This window comes from Notamacropus eugenii, chromosome 2, assembly GCF_028372415.1.
Source record: "Notamacropus eugenii isolate mMacEug1 chromosome 2, mMacEug1.pri_v2, whole genome shotgun sequence".
NCBI classification, from domain to species: Eukaryota; Metazoa; Chordata; class Mammalia; order Diprotodontia; family Macropodidae; genus Notamacropus; species Notamacropus eugenii.
Window position 1 is genome coordinate 302,966,677 of NC_092873.1, and position 19,896 is coordinate 302,986,572.

At 41.1% G+C, this 19,896-nt stretch overlaps 2 protein-coding genes across 9 annotated transcripts in view; one reads left to right on the top strand and one right to left on the bottom strand.

The window, feature by feature from the left end:
* GPR89A (G protein-coupled receptor 89A) overlaps window positions 1-14,417 on the top strand; it is a 32,390-nt gene extending 17,973 nt beyond the window's left edge. For all 3 annotated transcript variants that reach the window (XM_072644623.1, XM_072644624.1, XM_072644625.1), the window contains 7 exons: window positions 1,650-1,759; window positions 2,970-3,058; window positions 4,010-4,102; window positions 6,605-6,700; window positions 10,258-10,347; window positions 13,600-13,665; window positions 13,777-14,417. In XM_072644623.1, coding sequence (XP_072500724.1) covers window positions 1,650-1,759; window positions 2,970-3,058; window positions 4,010-4,102; window positions 6,605-6,700; window positions 10,258-10,347; window positions 13,600-13,665; window positions 13,777-13,983 — 751 coding nt within the window. In that variant the 3' untranslated portion in view covers window positions 13,984-14,417. The remainder of the gene's footprint in view (window positions 1-1,649; window positions 1,760-2,969; window positions 3,059-4,009; window positions 4,103-6,604; window positions 6,701-10,257; window positions 10,348-13,599; window positions 13,666-13,776) is intronic.
* Window positions 14,418-14,996: 579 nt separating this feature from the next.
* The window catches only part of PDZK1 (PDZ domain containing 1), a 77,675-nt gene continuing 72,775 nt past the window's right edge, over window positions 14,997-19,896 (bottom strand). For all 6 annotated transcript variants that reach the window (XM_072644622.1, XM_072644618.1, XM_072644619.1 and 3 more), the window contains 3 exons: window positions 17,301-17,516; window positions 16,357-16,623; window positions 14,997-15,495 (listed from right to left, as the gene is read on the bottom strand). In XM_072644622.1, coding sequence (XP_072500723.1) covers window positions 15,445-15,495; window positions 16,357-16,623; window positions 17,301-17,516 — 534 coding nt within the window. In that variant the 3' untranslated portion in view covers window positions 14,997-15,444. The remainder of the gene's footprint in view (window positions 15,496-16,356; window positions 16,624-17,300; window positions 17,517-19,896) is intronic.

Genomic DNA, 19,896 nt, shown 5'->3' on the forward strand with positions numbered 1-19,896 from the left:
TGAGTTAGTGAGTTACCCTCACTAAATGACAAGCTTTGTCCTTTTGTATTTCTTTACCCCAGTCATTGAGTCACTACAGATTGCTCCTGGGTGTTCTGGTCTCTCTTTTTTAAAGTGGTTAGGGATCAGGGAAGATAGATTTATTGGAAATTTTGGGCCAAACTACATATTATTGCCATATAAGATATACATCCATTTTCCTTACAGGATTTTCTGGCCAAATCTTTGCTAAATGCAAAACTTGTTCTATGTGTTCTTTGAGATGTATTCTTTTTCCCAGATTATGACTTTTGTGTTCTCATAGCCGAGAGCTCCCTGCTTGACATGGGCGACTGATGTCCCAGTCAGAGTAGGACCTGCAGTACTACAAACCAACCTTCTTGACTTCTTTAAAACTTCATTTTGCTAGTGTCTTTTATTTCAGTTTTTTTCCTTACCCCATCCTATGGAGTTGGATGTAACTCTCCTAACTCATCTCTGTGTTGTTTTTTTTCTCAGCTTTATCTACCTCAGAAGTAGCAGAATAGGTTTATAAATCAGTAGAAATTTGCAGACCAAAAGGATGGGATTATACAGCTTATCCCCAGTGTGAACAGCACATTCAGCAAGCTTCTGCTGGAACTTGTTAGCAGCCTTCATAGATGTACCCTCCCCTGTTTGGAAGCCAGGCCCTAGTGGTATGAGCACTTTGCAGTCATTCAGATGAGGAAAATAGGCATGCCTTTCTACCCCTCTTCCCTTTTTATCTCCTATCCTATTATTCCAGCACCATAAATGACAAGAAGCTCTGTGTGACTAGGGCAAGGACCCTTTCCTCCTCCACAGTCACCATCACATACCTGTTTAAGACTACCCACTTCGAAAGCAGAAAGCCAGATACTTACATCACCAAGACACAGAGTCTGTTTAAGTCATTTGCCTCTTCCTGAGTAATTTTAGTTTCCTAAGGTGCTGAAGCCTACAGTAAAAGAGAATGAGGTAGAAAAATCCAAACCTTGAGACTGTGACCAATTGATCAAACTCCCCTTTCATTCACATACTCTCCAGATGCACCCTGAACCTGTTACTGAATTAATAAAATTATTTGGGAAGGGGAAACACATGAGTTAACATGGCTGGCACTTTCTGGGATCTCTTAATGGGCCAATCTTACAGATAGCTTCCAAGAACCATTTGGCCTATAGAAATTGTGCTGGAGTTACAACATTTGAGTTGATCCCTGCAACATTCTCCAATACTGTGTGTCACTTTTCCTGACCTTTGTTTCTCAGACCAAAGTAATCAAAATTTCCTTTATAGACACAGATTCCCTACCCAAAAAACAGTAGAAGGGACATGCCCCATATCTGTTTCCATGGCCCCATCTTCCCAATTTTCAAGGGCTTGTTTTAATTTCTTTTAAACCTGTAAACATGGCACAGTGTGAATTTTCATGGTTGGTGTGAATTTGTTTAACTCTGTGCTACTAAGCCATTTGCAGGAAGTTTGAATCTGGTTGTATCTCTTCCTGAACTGACCCAAAGCTACTTTTGCTTTGGAGGGGACAAAAAAAAAAGAAACTACGTAATCTTCTGTGCAGGATCCTAGGCTTGTATACTGTGGCGTGTCTTTGTTTCTTTTCCAGGGCTTTGAATTCTCTTTCTTTCCAGGATAGCCATGGCCCGGAGAAACCTGTTCCAAAAAGGAGAGGTGAACAATAAACCATTAGGCTTCTGGGGAATGATTAAGAGTGTTACCACATCAGCCCCAGGAAGCGAGAGTATCCTTTGTCTCTGGGTGAAGAGCAGACATGGAGAGGAATAGAGCAGCTGCTTCTGAGGTCTGTGTGCAAATCCAGCCAAACTGGACAAAGGACATTTTTGTGATCTTTGCCTTTCCATGGTGGGACCTAAGCTCTTCCATCATCCTTTTCTTCCAATGACTATTGATATTTTGTCAGTATTGTCATACTCCAGTGACAATGATATTTCTCTCTTGAGGCACATGGACATGAGAGCTGGCCTTGAAGTCAGGAAGGCTGGGGGCAAGTCCTACCCCCAAAACTGACTGACTGGGCAAGTCACCCTGCAGCCATTGCTCCAGGCACATCTTTAAGACTTTAAGCTGCAGGGAAGGTGTTGATTTGTATTAGTAGAGGAAATTTCCTCTTCCAGGAGGTCCTTATAGCAATGAAATCCCAGGTCTAATCCCTAAGCCTATTCCTGTTTCTGCCTGTCACTTGTATAGCTCTGCATGGAGCATTTCCACAAGAAGGCTTTTTTGGGCCATACAACAACCTTTTTGCTAGTACTTGGATGGTGAGCCATAATATGGCCATGACAGTTACAGTGTAGTATATTGGTTCTTCTGCAGACTCATTGAAGGGGAGAGGGGAAGGTGGCTCAGTGGGTCATTTGCAAAGTCAAACAGCAGTGGGACAACACAGCAAGGTGGGGAAGACTGAGGGAGATTAGAGATAGATGTGTTTCGGAAGGAGTCAGACTTCCCTCCTTAGACATGTTATCTCCTAAAGCCTGGAGTGGCCAAAGCAGCAATGCTTACACAGTATCAGTGAAAAGGAGAATAAGAATAATCACCACCAAAAGAAAAAGCAGGTAACCTTTATGCTCTAGCCAGATTTAATAAATATAGATCGCACTTAAGCCATCTGTATGGTGAGCACCTGATGTTGAGGGAGAAGCTGAGTGGCTAGCGTTTATGAAAATATTTCTCTTCTTGAGAAGCATTATGAGCCTTATTTGGGAGTTGATAAAACTACTGTGGTCTGGAGTACAACTTTTGTCTACACTTGGAGCAACTGATACTCCTTCTGGAGCTTTAGCGTTAGACATCTGTGAGCCAGGAGAAGAGCTGCAGAGGCCCTGGAAGCTGAGCTGTTCTGGGGACCCAGGAGAGGGATGGACAAGATTAAGGCTTAGCGTCTGTCAGAATCTGATTAAAACATAAACCTTGACTCCAGACTGCTCCAGATCTTACTCTCATTCAACAGGAAGTGGATGCTTTGGAAGAGCTGAGTAGACAGCTCTTTCTGGAAACAGTTGATCTATATGCCACGAAGGTACAGAATGGAAAATTGCTAGATTACCTCCAACCATGGCGGGGAAAGACTAAGTCATCCCTTGGGCCTGTATAACCAAGCAACAGAAGGGATAGCTCCTTAGACAATTTAACATGAAAACGTGGGACTTTGGGGGGCTGGGGAGCCAACATGGACCATGAAGTGGCTGCCCCCACTCTCATAAGACAGAGCTCTCCATGCCCTAGTGCTGCAGTAGCATTGCTCAGCCCAGAGCATCACAGGTATCCCACTGTCCACACTGGTGGGTCCTTTTGCCCTCTTCTGCCTCCTACTAAATTTGTCCTACTGGTCCTATGACACGCCTCTTCCCCTTCGTCCAGCTATATTCTGAAGAGCCAAGACAGGTCACAAAGCCCTCTGACTAAAGGAAGCAACTAGCCATATCTCCATTTACACTGATCTACCCAAACTAAGTCTGTCCTGTTCCCTATTCCTAAACTGTGGAAGGGGAAGAGGGGAGGGCTACATATCCAGTGTAATAGAAAGAGTATTAGATTTGGAGTCAGAAAAACTGGGTTTGGATCCAAGCTTGGCAGCTTGCTTTATGATGACCAGAATGAAAAGAATTCACCTTCCTGAATTTCAGTTTCCATTTTAGTAAAATGAGGCATTCAGATTAAATAGATCTCTAAGATCCTTTCTACCTCCAAATTCCTTTGACTACCACCATTAGACTGGGAGCTGTGTGATCTAAATAAGCAAAACTCAGTAAGTGGAGGGAGAGTCATCTTGATTTTTCATTAGGAAAACAACACCATGTGTAAAAGTTCAAGACTTATTCTTATGTTCTAGAACTTGAATCCGTGTAATTTTTGGTCTCACTTGGCCAGCCTGGGTGTGGCTCACAGAGCAAAGAGTGGTTTAGTGGAGACTGGAGTTTGATTTCGTATAAATCTAACATGTTACACGTTTGTTTTTTTCTACCCTCAGGAGAGAATAGAATATTCTAAAACTTTCAAGGGAAGATACTTTAATTTTCTAGGTTATTTTTTCTCTATTTACTGTGTTTGGAAAATTTTCATGGTAAGTGTGCTATTTGTTCTGTTGGGGTTCTTGTAAAGATAATGAAAAAGAAGGGTTGGTTTAATCAATCCCTTTAATTTAACTTGCTTATAAAACATTGTCCCAAACAGGTCAAACCTTGAAATTTTTTCTAATTTCAAACCTTTGCATTTTTGTCTGTCTTCATAATGATAAAGCACTAAAATAAATGTAAAAGAATACAACTATTTATTATTAATGATTTCAAATGACTTTCCATCCAATATAATGCTTGAGTTTAAATTAGGCCATTTACTCAACCTCTGGTGACCATTTGGAAGACAAACCCCCTGTGTGCTTTTTGTTTAATCATTTTCATCTTTAAAATTAATGACAAAGTAATTTTTAAAAATCTTTAGATTACATATTTACTGATATGATTTCTTTGTAACTGTATATCATGTCCTATAGTACCAATTCTAATATACATGTTTTCTAACTATTGGCTGTCTTTCATCTTATTCTTATCTGTGGTCATCAGTGGTTTTCTAAGTAAATACAGTAAAAGCCAATTTTGTTGTATGATTTTATTTTGCCACTAGGACTATATCTAGACTAAGAGATGATTTGGCAATGATATGCTCTGTTCTACTAGTTGTGACCAAATTTCTATTTCATTTTGCGCTGTATGTGAACGTAGTCCCTAGGATGCCTTGGTTTGGCCATCATCCATGAGTGCTAACCCAAATCATGAGTGCTTCACTTTGTTCCTAAGCGATCTTTTCTCTGTTTATACCCTCTTTAGTGAGTTTATCAGTTCTTATGAGTTCACCTCTCATCTCTATGTAGATCACTCAAATCAGTGTGGCTTCTGCGCTTTTGTCCTACATTACCAACTGCTCAATAGATATCTGCCTAAATGTTCTGTTAGCACCTCAAACTTAACATATTCAAAACGGAAACTTCCCAATTTTGTTAAGGCCATCACTGCCCTGCCAGTCTGAGGATCTCAGGCTCAGAATTATCCTTGACTTTTCACCCTCCTTCACATTCAGTTGCTAGCAAGCTTGTAACTCTTTTACCTTTACAATATCCATCACACCTGTCCACTCCTCTCCATTCACATAGTGAATTCACCCTGGTTCAGGTTCTCATTGCTTTTTACCTCACCTGGAGCATTGTAATAGTCTCCTAATGGGTGTTCTCATTTCTGATCTCTCTTCTTTCCTTCATAGAGCTACCAAAAAACCTAAAGCACAGTCTGACCATATTGCTTCATTGTCTCCCTGTTGTTTCTAGAATAAAATACAGACTCCTTCACTTGGTCTTTAAAACTTTTCAATTTAACTCCAGTCTACTTTTCCAGATTTATTTTGCAATCCTCCTTCACACACTGTTTCAGAAAAACTTGTCTATTTGCTGGTTCCAGAGCTAAGCAGTTCATCCCACCCCCTGGGCCTTTCTCACCTCTTGCTCCTAGAAGTCTTAAACTTCTTCAAGGTTTAGCACAGGCATCACTTCCTATGGGAATTTTTTCCTGATCTCCCTAGGTTTCAGCGTTCTCTCCCACTTCAGATCATTTTGTCTTTACTCAGCTTGAGTGTAGTGTCTTTTTCCTTTTTGTCTTTGTCTTCCCAACACATTCCCCAGGGCCTTGAATGTTGTGGATGCTTAAAGGGTTTTTAGGCTAAAGGGAATTGACTGTCCAACTAGAATCTTCTCCTTCCAGAGTATGATTTCTTTGGCTTCCAACAAACTCAAAGAGATATTGCACTTTTTTCTTTGAAAAAGAATAGACTACTCCAAAACTTTCAAGGAGAAATGTTTTACATAGGTAACATCTGGTGTACTGTTTACTAGAATTAAAAAGAAATATCTCTTTTAAGTAGCAAATTAACACATTCAATATTTATTGAATATCTGTTGTGTTCCCAGCAGTATGGATGAAAGGTGCATGAACAGCATATGCTATACATTTTAAATAGGTTTGGGATAATGCTATTAATTGGTATTAGCAATACCACTCCATGAGCTTAAAATGACCCAAATACACATTCTTATTACCTTTGACTCTCTGCAGAACTTCTAATAACAGAGTTGACAGTCATTGACTAGAAGTCCAGGGCTCCAGGCCTCAGCCCCAGTAGTTTTAGTCTGTTCTAGGATTACTACAAATCTCTAGTCATCATACTGCCTCATGCCCCTATGCAGTCACTTACCCAGCTATCTGTGGCTTTGGTCTTTGGCCCCAGGCCTCAGCTACTACAGCAGCCCAACTAGAAATGCCACTGGCTTTAAACTGATCTCTAGAGAGAGTCGAGAGATGGTTTATATGGAAACATTTGATTACAGATGAGTTAAAGAATGTTTTCCACATACAATTTGAATCTTGTGTAGAATTGCCATCTCTGGGTCCACACAAGAACCATCCTGTCAGGTAATGCTGTGAGGTTTTTATGATTGTGATTTATGATTGTGAAACTCTTGGTCAAAATAACAAGTGAAATATAGGACCATGTGTGTTTTGGGGTTTTTTTTTTGCAGGCAACAATTAACATTGTGTTTGATCGAGTTGGGAAGACCGATCCTGTCACAAGAGGCATTGAGATCACAGTGAATTATCTGGGAATCCAGTTTGATGTAAGTTGTTTGAATACCCTAATTTATTCTGCTTGTACTTGTTTTGTATAATACACATTAGAATTACAGGGTCTAACCTACCCTTCTGGACATCCTTCATATTTCTTATTCCAGACTTTGTCATGCCATTCCACTGAGTACATCACGTTCTGCATACCAGGCTAACTGGTCTACTTACTGTTCCCAGGATTTGACCTTCTTTCTCCTAGTTTCATGCCTAGAATGCCCTCACTCCCCACCTTTGTCTCTTAGAATTCTTGGCTTCCTTCAGAGGTGGACTTCCTGTGAAGATGGCGATTTAAACACTTACAAACAATGAGGAAGAACCTCAAATCACATTTCAAAACAAAAGTATTGCTGAGACCTTCTGTCCCATACCAGACCACATGAGAAGCCAGGCTTTAAAACAGGCATCAAGGCTTGCCGGCAGGAGATATAGGAAAACCAGGCTGAGAGGCCCTTAGGGGGTCCAGGGCCAAGCTAGAGATCAGTTTAAACCCAGTGGCATCTCTAGTTGGGCTGCTCAAGTAGCTGAGGCCTAGGGCCAAAGATCAAAGCCACAGATAACTGGGTAAGTGACTGCACAGGGGCATGGGGCAGTATGATGACCAGAGATTTGTAGTAATCCTAGAACAGACTAAAACTAGTGGGGCTAAGGCCTGGAGCTTTGGACTTTCAGTCAGTGATTGCACAGGGATACTAAAAAGGCCAGCAAGAACCATTGAGGAACCACAGACTGTGATAGGGGGCAAGACTAGGAGCCAACACTGTCCATCTTCAGTCCCACTATGTAAGGGCTATGGAAGAAGTCAGGGTCTGGTCCCATGCAGACTTCTACCCAGAAATGTCCAAACTGTACAGAAAGCAGGACTTAGGCCTATCTTATTGTGGGAGGGTAGCAGGAGATAGGACCTTGACCTAGCTAGGGCATTCAACAGCTCAGAAGGTTTCAGAGCCTGGGCCTGACAAAAAGTCCTAACCTAAATACGAGGAAGTGGTGGGGAGGGATCCTGCTGTAATATAGAAATAGAGGTTCAAAGAATCTCAAGATTAAATTGCAAAGAAAAGAGATAGTTCTTAAAATAATCACAATTTGGACCTTAGGAAAAAAAGAATCAACTGTTCACAAGAACTCCAAGATTAGAATGAAAAAATGAATGAAAAACTGAAACAAGTCAAAAAGTGAAATTAGAATACTTGGAATAAGAATAAATAGCTTGGAACAAAAAAAAAATCAAAACCAAAAATAGGAAATCTTATCCAAGTAGCTGACACCCTGAGAAATAGAATGGAGGAACAGAACTCAGTGATTCAATAAGAAGAAATATTATAGTAAAGCCAACAGACGTAAAACTATGGAGAATAAGAATGTATTGTCAGTAGCAACTGACAGGAAACAGGATGAAGAGAGATCATTTGAGAATCATTAGACTCCTTGAAACAAAGATCCTGCATATCATATTTCAAGAAATAATTTTTTGCTATTTTGTTTGTTGTACTAAAGGGGGGAGCTGAAGAAAGGGAATATTTTAAGGAAAATATAAGGAAGTGGTAGGAACATACTATTCCTCATAGCTGGGGTGGGGTTACAAGAGTAGACACACGGAGATTTAGGGATGAATGGCGCAAGCTACATGATGCTTAAAGGAACTATTATGTAATGATATCCATTTTATTTATACATATGTATGTGCGTGTATGTGTATACATTTAAAAATATGTATATCCCCAAACACACACACATACTTGGTTGTTGTCCTTTCTGGAAGAGGACCAAAATGACATGATCTCTATGTTAGAGTCAAGTTACAGTATGTCCAGCTGTGGCTGATCAGACCAATATGAACTCAGAACACTCTACCACAGGTCAGGCACAAATAGTCCTTGTGCACATTTGGGGTGGAATCTCTAAATTTGCTCATCCAAATTTCTTTTGAGCTATTTCAATTCTACTTGGCTAATGGAACATGGCACCTTCTCTGATGTGGGCATGCCATGCTGGGTGGTCCTGTGCCAGTGTATCTCCTGTCACACAATCAATTCTAAAGTTCTTAAGAGAGACCTTGAGAGTGTCCTTGTGTCACTTTTTCTGACCACCGTGTAAGTGTTTACCCTGTGATTTTTGGCAAACATATTTTGTGGCCAGCCCACTGGAGTTGTGCTTTCTGCAGTAGAGTTTGAATGTTTTCTGAAACCATCCTGCTCATCATTTCTTATAGTATATTAGTATTCCATAACAATCATATACCACAACTTATTCAGCCATTCCCCAGTTGATGGACATCCCTTCAATTTACGGAAGTCTTAGAAAAAGGCTGGATCACCACATGTTAGGGATATTGTTGGGAGGATTCTTATTCAGGTACAGGTTGAACCAAGTAGTCTTTAAGATCCTTTTGCAGTTGAGCCTCTGATTCACACCCATTCCTAGGAAAACCATGTAAATGATGCTCTCCTAATACTGAATCAGTAGTACCTCTTTGTTTCCCGAAAGCAGTCGGTATATGTACTGTATTGATAACTCTTATCTTTTTCATTTATGTGAATGTCTTTCCCTCTCATCTTAATTTCACAAATCTGAGTTTTAAAAAAAAAAGACCAGTATTGTTCCTTTATCAGTGCTGAGAGAGAATATGCAGAGGATATTCTTGGTTTTTATGTGGAACTGTCAGTTACAGCAAATGGAGTAATTTTGAATGCCTTGGATAACTGCCTTTGATGTCTGACGACCTGGCTCATATGATGCATTCCACCCCTGAAAAGACTTCAGCAAACACTCTGTAACTTTGCATAAATAGATCTTAGATTTCAGTAGCAGCAGCTCCTATTCAAATACCTTTCAGAACTCCACTAAGTAGTATAGGGACCTGGCCCTCATAACTGCCTCTGACTTGAGTCAGTACAAGAAGAGAAAAGCCTCCATGTCATATTGAAGCTTTACATCAAGTTCAGCTACTTTGTGGAACTTGGCTAAGAAACCCATGGAACTCTCTTTTCTTAGGATACAGGGATAGAATCTTCACAGTCAGATATGCATGAAGTGGTCTTACAGTTTCACAGTGTCTTTTTCTACAATGGGGTAAATAACCAAATAGTCTTCAGTTCTTTTCCCTTTATTCATATACTTTAATTGCATGAGAGAGCTGTCATTTTTCTTGTCCTTTCAATCTGTGGGCTGTGCCTTAGTTAGTTTGTTCTGCTTTCTTTTCTTTCATTTCAAGATAATCTTTAAACATTGGTCTTAATCTTTCTCTAGCTATTTTAATCATTATTCACTTCCCCCCCCAAATATACTCATTGTGATGTCATATAGGTAGATCACCCAGCCCCTCTAAGCAAACTGCGGCCACATTAGCAAGAGGGCTGACTTTGGGATCAAAAGACCTGAGGCACATCCAGACGCCATAATCTCATCCGCAGAATGAAAAGGATAAACTCAATGATCTCTAAGAACTTCTCCAGCTTTAAATCATATGATCCTACAAATAGATTGCAGGATCATGACCATGTATCACTCTGCAAAATATAAACATTTCTTTTCCTTATTTTTGTGACAGGTAAAATTTTGGTCCCAGCACATTTCCTTTATCCTTGTTGGAATAATAATTGTCACATCTATCAGAGGATTACTGATCACTCTTACCAAGGTACTGTGCATCTAATCATAAAAAGTATGGACTAAGGGAGAGTTATGTTTGGAATATGCAAATGATGTAAAAAAAAAAAACAAATAGAATAAAAATGGTTAGCAGGAATTGAAACCCAAGAGAAATGAGTGGGAAACATCCAGCTGCTTTCCATGCATTCAGGTCACCAGTACTGCATCACAGGGTACTGAAAGAACCAGCAAGTGATTGCTGGGCTACTGTCAGTGACCTTTAAAAAGTGTCATAATTTTCTGAATTTTCAATAAAATGGAAAGAAAGAAGTCTGCAAAGCATAGGCCATTAAGCTTCATTTAATTGCTAGCAAAATCCTAGTTTGTGAATGTTTTAAAAGAGAATTAGTAATCACAAAGAGCAAACATGGCCTTAAGAGCAGGTCATATCCCCTAACCTTATTTCTTTTCCCATATAGTAAATACAGTTTAATATCAGGTGAACACTATGAACATTGTATTCTTAGATATCAGTAAAACATTTAATATCAATTCTCTTACTGTCATTGTGGACAAAATGGAGAGAGGTAAGCTGAAAGAGAATACAGTGAGGTACATTACTGGTTAAATGACTCAACCAAAAGACTACGCAGTTACTCATGCCCAGTGTTAACTTGGTGAGAGGTCTCTGGAGCAGTGCCCTGGGGATCTGCCCTTGCCTCCATGCTGTTCAACATTTTTGTCAGTAACTTGGACACTAGACAAACTTATAGATGACATAAAACTCAGAGGGTTGATAAATATATCATGTAATAGATTTAGAAGGTCTCAACAGACTAGAATAATGGCCAAGTCTACTAAGACAAAATTCAGTGGAGATAAATATAAAAGTCCTGTACTTGAACTTTAAAAACCGACAAATTACAATTAACATTCACAATTACAAGCTGGAGGACAATATTTAGAGGCACAGTGTGTGATGGAATGGGGAGGAAGGGGACTTTAGGACTTGTTAGGAAACCTGAGTTCAAATCTCATCGCTGATATTGACTACCTATGTGACTTAGGACAAGTCCTCTCACTCCTAGGCTATGGTTTCCTTTCCTGGACATTAAGGGGTCAAACTGGATGCCCTCTGACATCAGTCCCAGCTCAAGATTGATGACTTTGTGATCCTGGTGGGGTCTGACTATCTCTGAAATTGTGTTTTCAGTTCTAGGAATCACAGTTGAGGAGGGACATTGACAAAATGGAGTTTATCCAGAAGAGAGTAACCAGAAAAATGAGGAAACTTAAGACAATGCCATATAAGGATTGGTTGAAGGAACTAGAAAGGGTTAGCCAGTGCAAGGGGGATGGGGAGGAAGACCTAGAGGAAATAGGCTAATTGTCTTTTAAGTGTTCAAAGGCCTTCCATCTGTAACTGACTCCCCTGGGTCCCAAAAGGTACTCTAGGTCAAAGCTGCAAACAGGCACACTTAGAACTAAAAAAAGACGAATATTTCCTAACAATTAGAACCATCCCAAAATGGAAAGGGTTGCCTTTGGGCATATGGTGGGTTTTTCTTCGTCGTAGGTCTTCTAATGAAATGAGAGGATCAAATTTCAGAAAGGTGGTTCAGGAAGGTTTATTGTTCAGGTATTGGTTGGACTAGGTGGCCTCCAAAGTCTTCAGACTCTGAGGTTTTGTGGTTTTGTAAAAACATTTGACAAGGTTAGCCACTGAACAAACAAGAACTCTTCCTAGAATAGAAATGTGAAAGAAGGCAGAAACAGCTCTTTGCGTCCTCACTGCTGCCTACAAACATACCCTTCAGGCTGTGGTCCCATAGCTGTCATCCCTTTCACAGCCCAGCTCCTGGAAAAGGCTATCTATACTGTGACTTGTCCATCCTCTCTGCTTCTCTCATGCAGTTTTCAGTCCCTTTTCTTCCATCCCCTTGCCTCCTTCTCCCTCCTTCTTGAAATTCCCTTCCTTCTTTCAAAGCTCAGCTCAAGTACTGACTCCTAGAAGAGAGGCCTTTTCTGATTTCCCTCAAGTGTTAGTGCTTCCCTAAAGAAACAGAACACAAGAACACCTTGTTTTGTATTTATCTGTGTACATGTTGTTCTCTCTCTCTCTCTCTCTGTCTCTCTGTTTTTCTCTGTCTCTCTGTCTCTCTGTCTCTCTCTCTCACACACACACACACACACACACACACACACACAAAAGAATTATCGATCCTTGAGGTCAGGCACATGATATCATAGATTTAGAGTTGGGAGGAACATCAAAGATCATCTAGTACAACCTGCTCATTTTACAGAGGAGAAAACAAGGTAAGAGAAGCTCAGTGACTTGTCCAAGGTCATCTAGGTAGCAAAGGGTGACACCAGGCTCAGTGTTCTTTCCTCTGCTCTCCAAAGGAGGTTCCTAAATGTTCCTTGGTTTGAATGGAATCCCAACTAGGTCTGGGCATTTTAGAGGCATAAAGCAAGGAAAAGTGAATATCTGTGACCATGTGGAAAAGCTAGCCATGAAAGGTCTGCTTCTGGAGAGAATGGGAGAAGCTGTCCACTTTCCTCTGATCAGTTTGAGAAGGCCTCAGTGAAGGAGTTGAGCGTTTGAGAAACTATTAGAACGGTGGGAAAGAAATAAATTGTTAAAGGGATTTCCAGGCCTACAGCATCTACTGCAGTAGTCCAGGCTCCAAGGTACCAGGCTCTATACCAAGGAGAAGGGGGCACACACAAGACAGTAACGCCAAGGTTTAGAAAGTAATTTACATGTGTTATCTTGTTTGGTCTCACAATTCCTATCCTCTCTCCAGTCAGATAGTTATAACAGGTGTCACCACTTGACAAATGAAAAAAACTAAGACTGAGACAGGTTCAGTAACTAGCCCAAGATGGTGTAACTACTGAGGCTCAGAGGCAGGAGATTCACTCAGGGAAAAAGTCAAGGGCATCTCATCCTTTGAGTGTTTAACTCTGTCAGAGAGCAGAGACCTTGAATTTGTTTAGTGACTCCCCTTGCTGCCATTATTGATTTGGGCCAGCAGCTGTGAAGACAACCACGTTGACAAGATACTCAACAGTTAAGTTGGCCAGTGACCACTGCCTCTTCTCAAATGTTTCCATGATAATGAGGTTATGCCCCAACTGTCTGGACTCTCCCCTAAGAGCATGATCTTTGGTGTCCCTCTATGGCTCCCGCCCACCTCTCGCTGTGCCTTCAGGGGTCCCATTGTTGATTTTACTAGGATCTCCTTACACCACCACAGTCATTTCACATTTCTCTCTCTCCTCTTTTTTTGGACAGTTCTTTTATGCCATTTCCAGCAGCAAGTCCTCCAATGTTATCGTCCTGCTCTTAGCACAGATCATGGTAAGTGGGTGGAGCCTACAATATCATTAGCACTCTCTAGGCTCTGTCTGGCATGTAACTAGCTTCCCTTCAAGGTGCTTCCTGGCCTGACTTCTGTTCTTTGATCTCTAGGGCATGTATTTTGTCTCATCAGTGCTGCTCATCCGGATGAGCATGCCCCTTGAGTACCGCACCATAATCACTGAAGTCCTTGGAGAACTGCAGTTCAACTTCTACCACCGCTGGTTTGATGTGATCTTCCTGGTCAGTGCTCTTTCCAGCATTCTCTTTCTCTACCTGGCACACAAGCAAGCTCCTGAGAAACACATGACACCATGAACAGAGAAGACTCAAGCCTGTCTCAGACTGCTGAAAGCCCAATGGACAAAGTCAGAACTTTAGAGAGAAGGGAAGCTCAAGGGCGCTGGATTCTTTAGGTAACAAAAATCCTATGGTGGCTTACACCATCTCCAGCATTTATATACCTCCTCCTATAAGGAAACAGTGACTATTTGTGTTATCAGGACTGGCAGGAGAAAGGATGAGCAGATCCAACCTTCGGGCCATGGAACATTTTCTGTGTACAATATGGTGCCCACACTGGAAAAATGAAAGGGAGTTTAGATCAAAGGAAAAGACACACTATAAAACCAAGGCAGAAGAGATTGTGTTGTCACTATTCTTGGGTGATTTTTTTTGTTTGTTTAAATTCTGATTTCATCAAGAACAAGAAAGGGAAACTGGAAGTCATTAAAATCAAAGTTTTTGTGCTACACTGGTTTCAATTTACTTATACTTCCTACTTGGAAACATTTTGCCCAGGTAAAAGCACAGGCCATGGGTGCACAAACTGTGCTCACTGGAGTTGGAGCCCCAAATTGATAAATGGAACACAAATCCCCTCCATTTAATTATAACCACAAAAGGCAACTGTTGGCAAGGGAGTTCCTTTCTCTTTACCTAACACAGCAGTTTTATGTTGATGTATTGGTATGTCTTCTGTGTTGATAATCTGGGGGTCAGCTGAAAGAAATTCCACCAGAGAAATGGCCTTTTTAAAGTCTTCCTTTTATCCATGAGATCATTTGAATACAGAGTATTCATTTAGAATGATTGATGAGAGGTTGGAGGAGAGAAAATGCTAGGAGGCCATAAGAAGTCATGGGATGGGGAAAGGGCACTAATGGAAGCGAGGGGACATGTGGTCCAGGTTCAGCTTTGCCATGACTGTTGTATCCCATCCACAAGATGATGAGGCTGTAGCTTCCTATCATAGCCACGCCCTAGCTTTCTAGTAAGAGCTCAGAGGTGGCATCCAAAGCAGCTGAAAAGGAAAACACCACACACTCAGGTCACACAAGTATGGCTGACTTTTATTCTTCATCGCACTGGCAGATACATAGCACGCTATTTCTAAAAAAGGTTGATCTAGTCAAATTTAACTGTCTCCTCTACTAATTGTGAATCACCTTTGGTGCTCAAGAGGCACAGACCTGTGCTGAGAGGCTTAGCTACACCTCTCTGTCTCATCAATCACTTGACAGAGTGTGTGTGTGTAGGAATGAAAATGCCTCATGAGTTCTCATTCTCTAAGTTAACCACAAGTGACTGGCTGTCTACAGCAGCCATCCCTACAATGGATGACAGGAAAAGACCAGGGGCTTCTCTCTGGTCAGGTTCACATGGAGTCCTTCCCTGTGGGGTTACTTTCTTCACAACAGGTAACTGCTTTTTTCTTTAAGAGAGGATTATTCCTGTCAAATTCCAGGACCTTCTAGTCAAAGTCAAGGATTTTTATCATTACAACTCAGTGTCTTCAGAGCTGGAAGAATGAGAGCTTGTGCTATCAGCCTGCACAGAAGAGAAGGACAAAATTATTTACAAATGATGCAACTCAAAAACCCAGAGATCATCTTTAAAAAATGTTCCAAGGAGTAGAAGTTGATCCATAAGAAGATTCAATGTAGAAAGAGGCAGGGCACCTAAGCTCTGATCTTGGCTTTGCATCTGACTTCCTGTTTGATTTCAGGCCTCTCTTTCCAAAGAGACAAAGGCATGAGCATTAAATCTGGGATAATAGTATAGTTGACATCCACTAGGAACACTGTGACTAAATTATTGAAGAAAATCAGTGCTTTCTTCTTAAGAGGCCCAGAGTACAAGACCAAGGAGTAGTTTTGTCTTATGAACTTGAAATTTTGCTAAAGAAGTGATCTGGAGCCTACGAGGTCTTCTAGAAGAAATGCTGGATGAGGATTGAGAAGACCTCCAGGCCCTGCTCTACCACAGATCCACAGTATGGGCAAGGGTGTCCACCTCTCTGGTTTCCAGTTTCCTCATCAAAATATTAGAGAATTAGACTCGGTAATTTTCCAGCTCTAAAATTATATGATTCAATAATTTACCTGTTAAGATTCCAGAAAAAAGACATGTAGGAGAAGAAGCAATGAACTCTGAATCCCTACTTTGTATATGACTTTGTCAGTCACAGCCCCTCTCTGGGGTGTCCCCATTTACAAAATGAGGGAATTGAACTAAAGGGTCTGATAGTCCTTCCCATTTTCATAGTCTGATTCTATAACAGGATTTGTTTTCCTGAGGGGTTATATTCTTTGGTGACTGTAGATTGGGGGCACATCTCTAATTAACTGAAAAATCCCTATAAAATGAACCTGAAATCCCTGTGGATTTTAAAAAGTCAAGACCACTTACTCGTTCTTTTGGCATGGGTGACTCCTCAGTAGACCTAGGGGAGTCCTCCAATGGATCCGCCATGGAGGAAATAATAGGTATTTTTTTAGCCTGAAAGTAATCATAGGCTTTCTTTCCACAGACCAGTAGAATGACACTCTTCCCGCTGTTCTGGATCTTGCCCACCACACTCTCATAAGAGTCATCCATCACATTAACCCCATTCACTTCAATGATGTAGTCATCATCCTCTAGACCAGCTAGGTCAGCAGGGCTGCCCTTCTGCACCTGTGAACAGAGGCTCCAAGTGATTTCAGTACCTGCAGTGCGGAAAGATTTCTTACACTTAACTCCTTACTTAGGACAGAGTGAAGGGGGGAAGTTGACAATCTGTTTTTAGCCCTGCTGTTAATTTATTTTAGCACATTTTTCTCAGCTTTCAGTATTCTACCCATAAGTGCTGTGCCTCACACCAGCAGTAAAAGAAACAGTTGTATGCTATGCTGTATGTAACTTCTGGTGTGGCATCATGGGATTCCTACACCCTTGTCTTCAAAAATCAAGAGATAGATCTCTACTTATAACTCTGGATTCTCACATTATTCTTCTTGCATAGCAGGGCAGGGAGGCAACCCCTTCAAGACATGGTTGCACATGTAGAGCAGAAAATAGGAGAACCAGTGTGTCAGTCCCAGTCCCGGTTCATGTGCCTCCAGAGGGTCAGAAAGGACCATACTAACCACCTAGAAGACATTCACTGGACTGGATTTTGAAAATGTTTATTTGGAGAGAAGTGGGCAGAAAGTTATCTAAGAAATGAGGATTAGACCTCCATTTTCCAAGGAAAACTCATGTGCTTGAGACCACATTGACAGCCATTCAGTAGACTATGGTGGTGATTGGGAGTTTAATTATGGTTTCTCTGCTACCTAGTACCTTAGTGTATTTGAGCTCAGTTGTCTTACCTCTTTGATGAAGGAACCAGGCTGATCCCGAATTGCATTTAAGTGGAAGCCATAGCCCTGCTGGCCCTTGACCAGCCGGCAGAGCTTGGGCTTGTGAGTCTCCACTTCTTGGGGAGCAGGGCCAGCAACCATGGGCGAAGGAGTGGCAGGAACCTCCTTGGCAGCACCATTAGGCAGCACTTGATTTTGAAGGTAGAGAAATGGAGAAAACTGAGCCTTTGAAAAGAGAAATGCATGTTTGCCTTAATGGAAAGACCTTAGGCTTTGTGACGGGAATGGGCGTTGGTTCTGTCTCTAAGACAGTGTGCTCATTGCACTCAGGTCCCCAAAGCTTAGGATTGTGGGCTGAAAATTTTGCTGCTTCACAACCAGAAGGGCTTTGGTAGGAACTAGGTGATAGAGTGAGTGAGAGAGAGAGAGAGAGAGAGAGAGAGAGAGAAAGAGAGAGAGAGAGTGTGTGTATGTGTGTGTGTGTATGTGTGTGAGATGTATATAGAAATGATAAAAGAAAAACCTATTAGAGGAATGGACAGAGCACTGTCCTGGTGACTTCACCTGTTTTATTTTTGTGTGTCCCCTAGTGTGCAGTACTCCTTTTTTCTAGATAACAAACAAGTCACTGACAAACCTGTGCCTCAATTTGTGTCACCTCCAAAATGGGCAGAATATGAGTCTTCTACATCCATAGAGTACTTCTAAGGGTTAGGGAGCTAATGTCTACCAAAGTTCTTGTTTCTGAAAGAAGGCTTGAGACACCATGATATCATTAAGTCATCTTGGAAGACTCAGGTCTACTAGAAAAGAGACCATCCATCCACACCAAGTTTTAAGAATAGTCATTATAGGTTCAGATTTTAAAAGTTAAAATCTACCCCATTGCTGCTTACCTGGGATTTATTCTTGTTACTACATTAATAAACTATGCAACACACACATACACACACACACACACACACACACACACACACACACACATACACACACACACACACACACCACTTTTAGTGACTCCCTATCACCTACAGGATCAAATGATAAAATCCATTCTTATTCAAAGTCCTTCATTACTTTCCCCCGACTGCTACCTTTCTAGTCTTCTTACACGCCTTTCTCCCCCCCACATTCTTGGAGATCCCATGCCACTGTCTTCATTGCTGCTCCTTGAACAAAACACTCCATCTCTGTGCATTCACTGGAATGTATTCCCTCCTCATCACCACCTCCGGCCTTCACCACCTTCAGCCTTCCACAGCTTCCTTCAAGTCTCCTATAAAATCCCACTTTATACAGGAAGCCTTTCCCAATCCCTCTTAGTTCTAGTGCCTTGCCTCTTAATTATTTTCACGTTATCCTATATAGAGCTTGTCTGTAAATAGTTGTTGGCATCTTGCCTCTCTGTTAGGTTCTATCTTTGCCTCTGTATCCCCAGTGCTTAGCACAATGCCTGAAACATAGTAGGCACTTAACAATTGTTTATTGACTGACCCAGGTAGAAGAACCACAAGCAATCTCTTTCCTTCCAAACTCATCCTCCCCCTGTTCCTACCTGCCCCCCAACAAAAAAAAAATGTAGTCACCATAATCATACTTCGTTACACCAAAAGACTGTACTTAAAACCATCTCATCTTAACCACAAGACCACATTGCCTTCCTTTCTGAATGAGAACTGCAAATTTAGAACTTCCTAGCTGCCCAACTCAAGTGATTAAATTCAGACCTTTTCAGGAGTACATTTGTATAAATGTTCCTTATCAGTCATTTTCCATATCTTAAAAGAAAATAGGGGACAGCAAAATTTTTGAATGACTCATGGCAAGAAAAGTGAATTTTAGTCATTCTGTATCTCAGCCCTCAATACAAGTTCATAAAATTACCTGGCAGTAATATTATGTCTCCATCCAAAGGCGTAAAAGGTCAATACTGCTAAACCTCTAAAAAGGACAGTTTTCACTTGTTGCCTATAAACCTTTATCACCCACTCACCCCAAAACCTTCAATTCTGTTTATCCTCATTCAGTTTCAGAACAGTCAGTCAATAAGTATTTTTGTTTTGTTTTTGGTGAGGAGACCCAGAACTGAGGTCTCTTCTCCTATACACAAACTGCCCTTTGATGTTCTGAGTCTTATCCTTTAGCATGGACCTTTTATTTTAGAGACTGGATCTGTGATCTCATTGACACAGGCAACCTCCAAGTAAAGAAACTTTAAGTGCTCTCCAAATGTCAATAAGTATTTATAAAGTGCCTAGTATGTGCCAGGTATGGTACTAAGGCCTAGAAACACACAAAGAAAGGCAAAAGACAATCCCCACTCTCAAGGAGCTCACAGTCTGATGAGGGAGATGCTAACAACTATGTATAAACAAGATATGGACAGAGGAAAAGGACTAGTATTAAGGGAAATTAGAAAAGGCTAGTAGAAGGTGAGGTTACAAATAGAGCATAGCCCTAGAAGTATCCCTTTAGGGTGGTCCTCAACCCATTTATCAACATTACTCAACTACTCAATCAATTATGAATAATGTACCATCATCTTCCTTTTATTTCTCCATCTTGACCATAGAACTTATCTTAAGAGACTATCAAATGCCTTGAT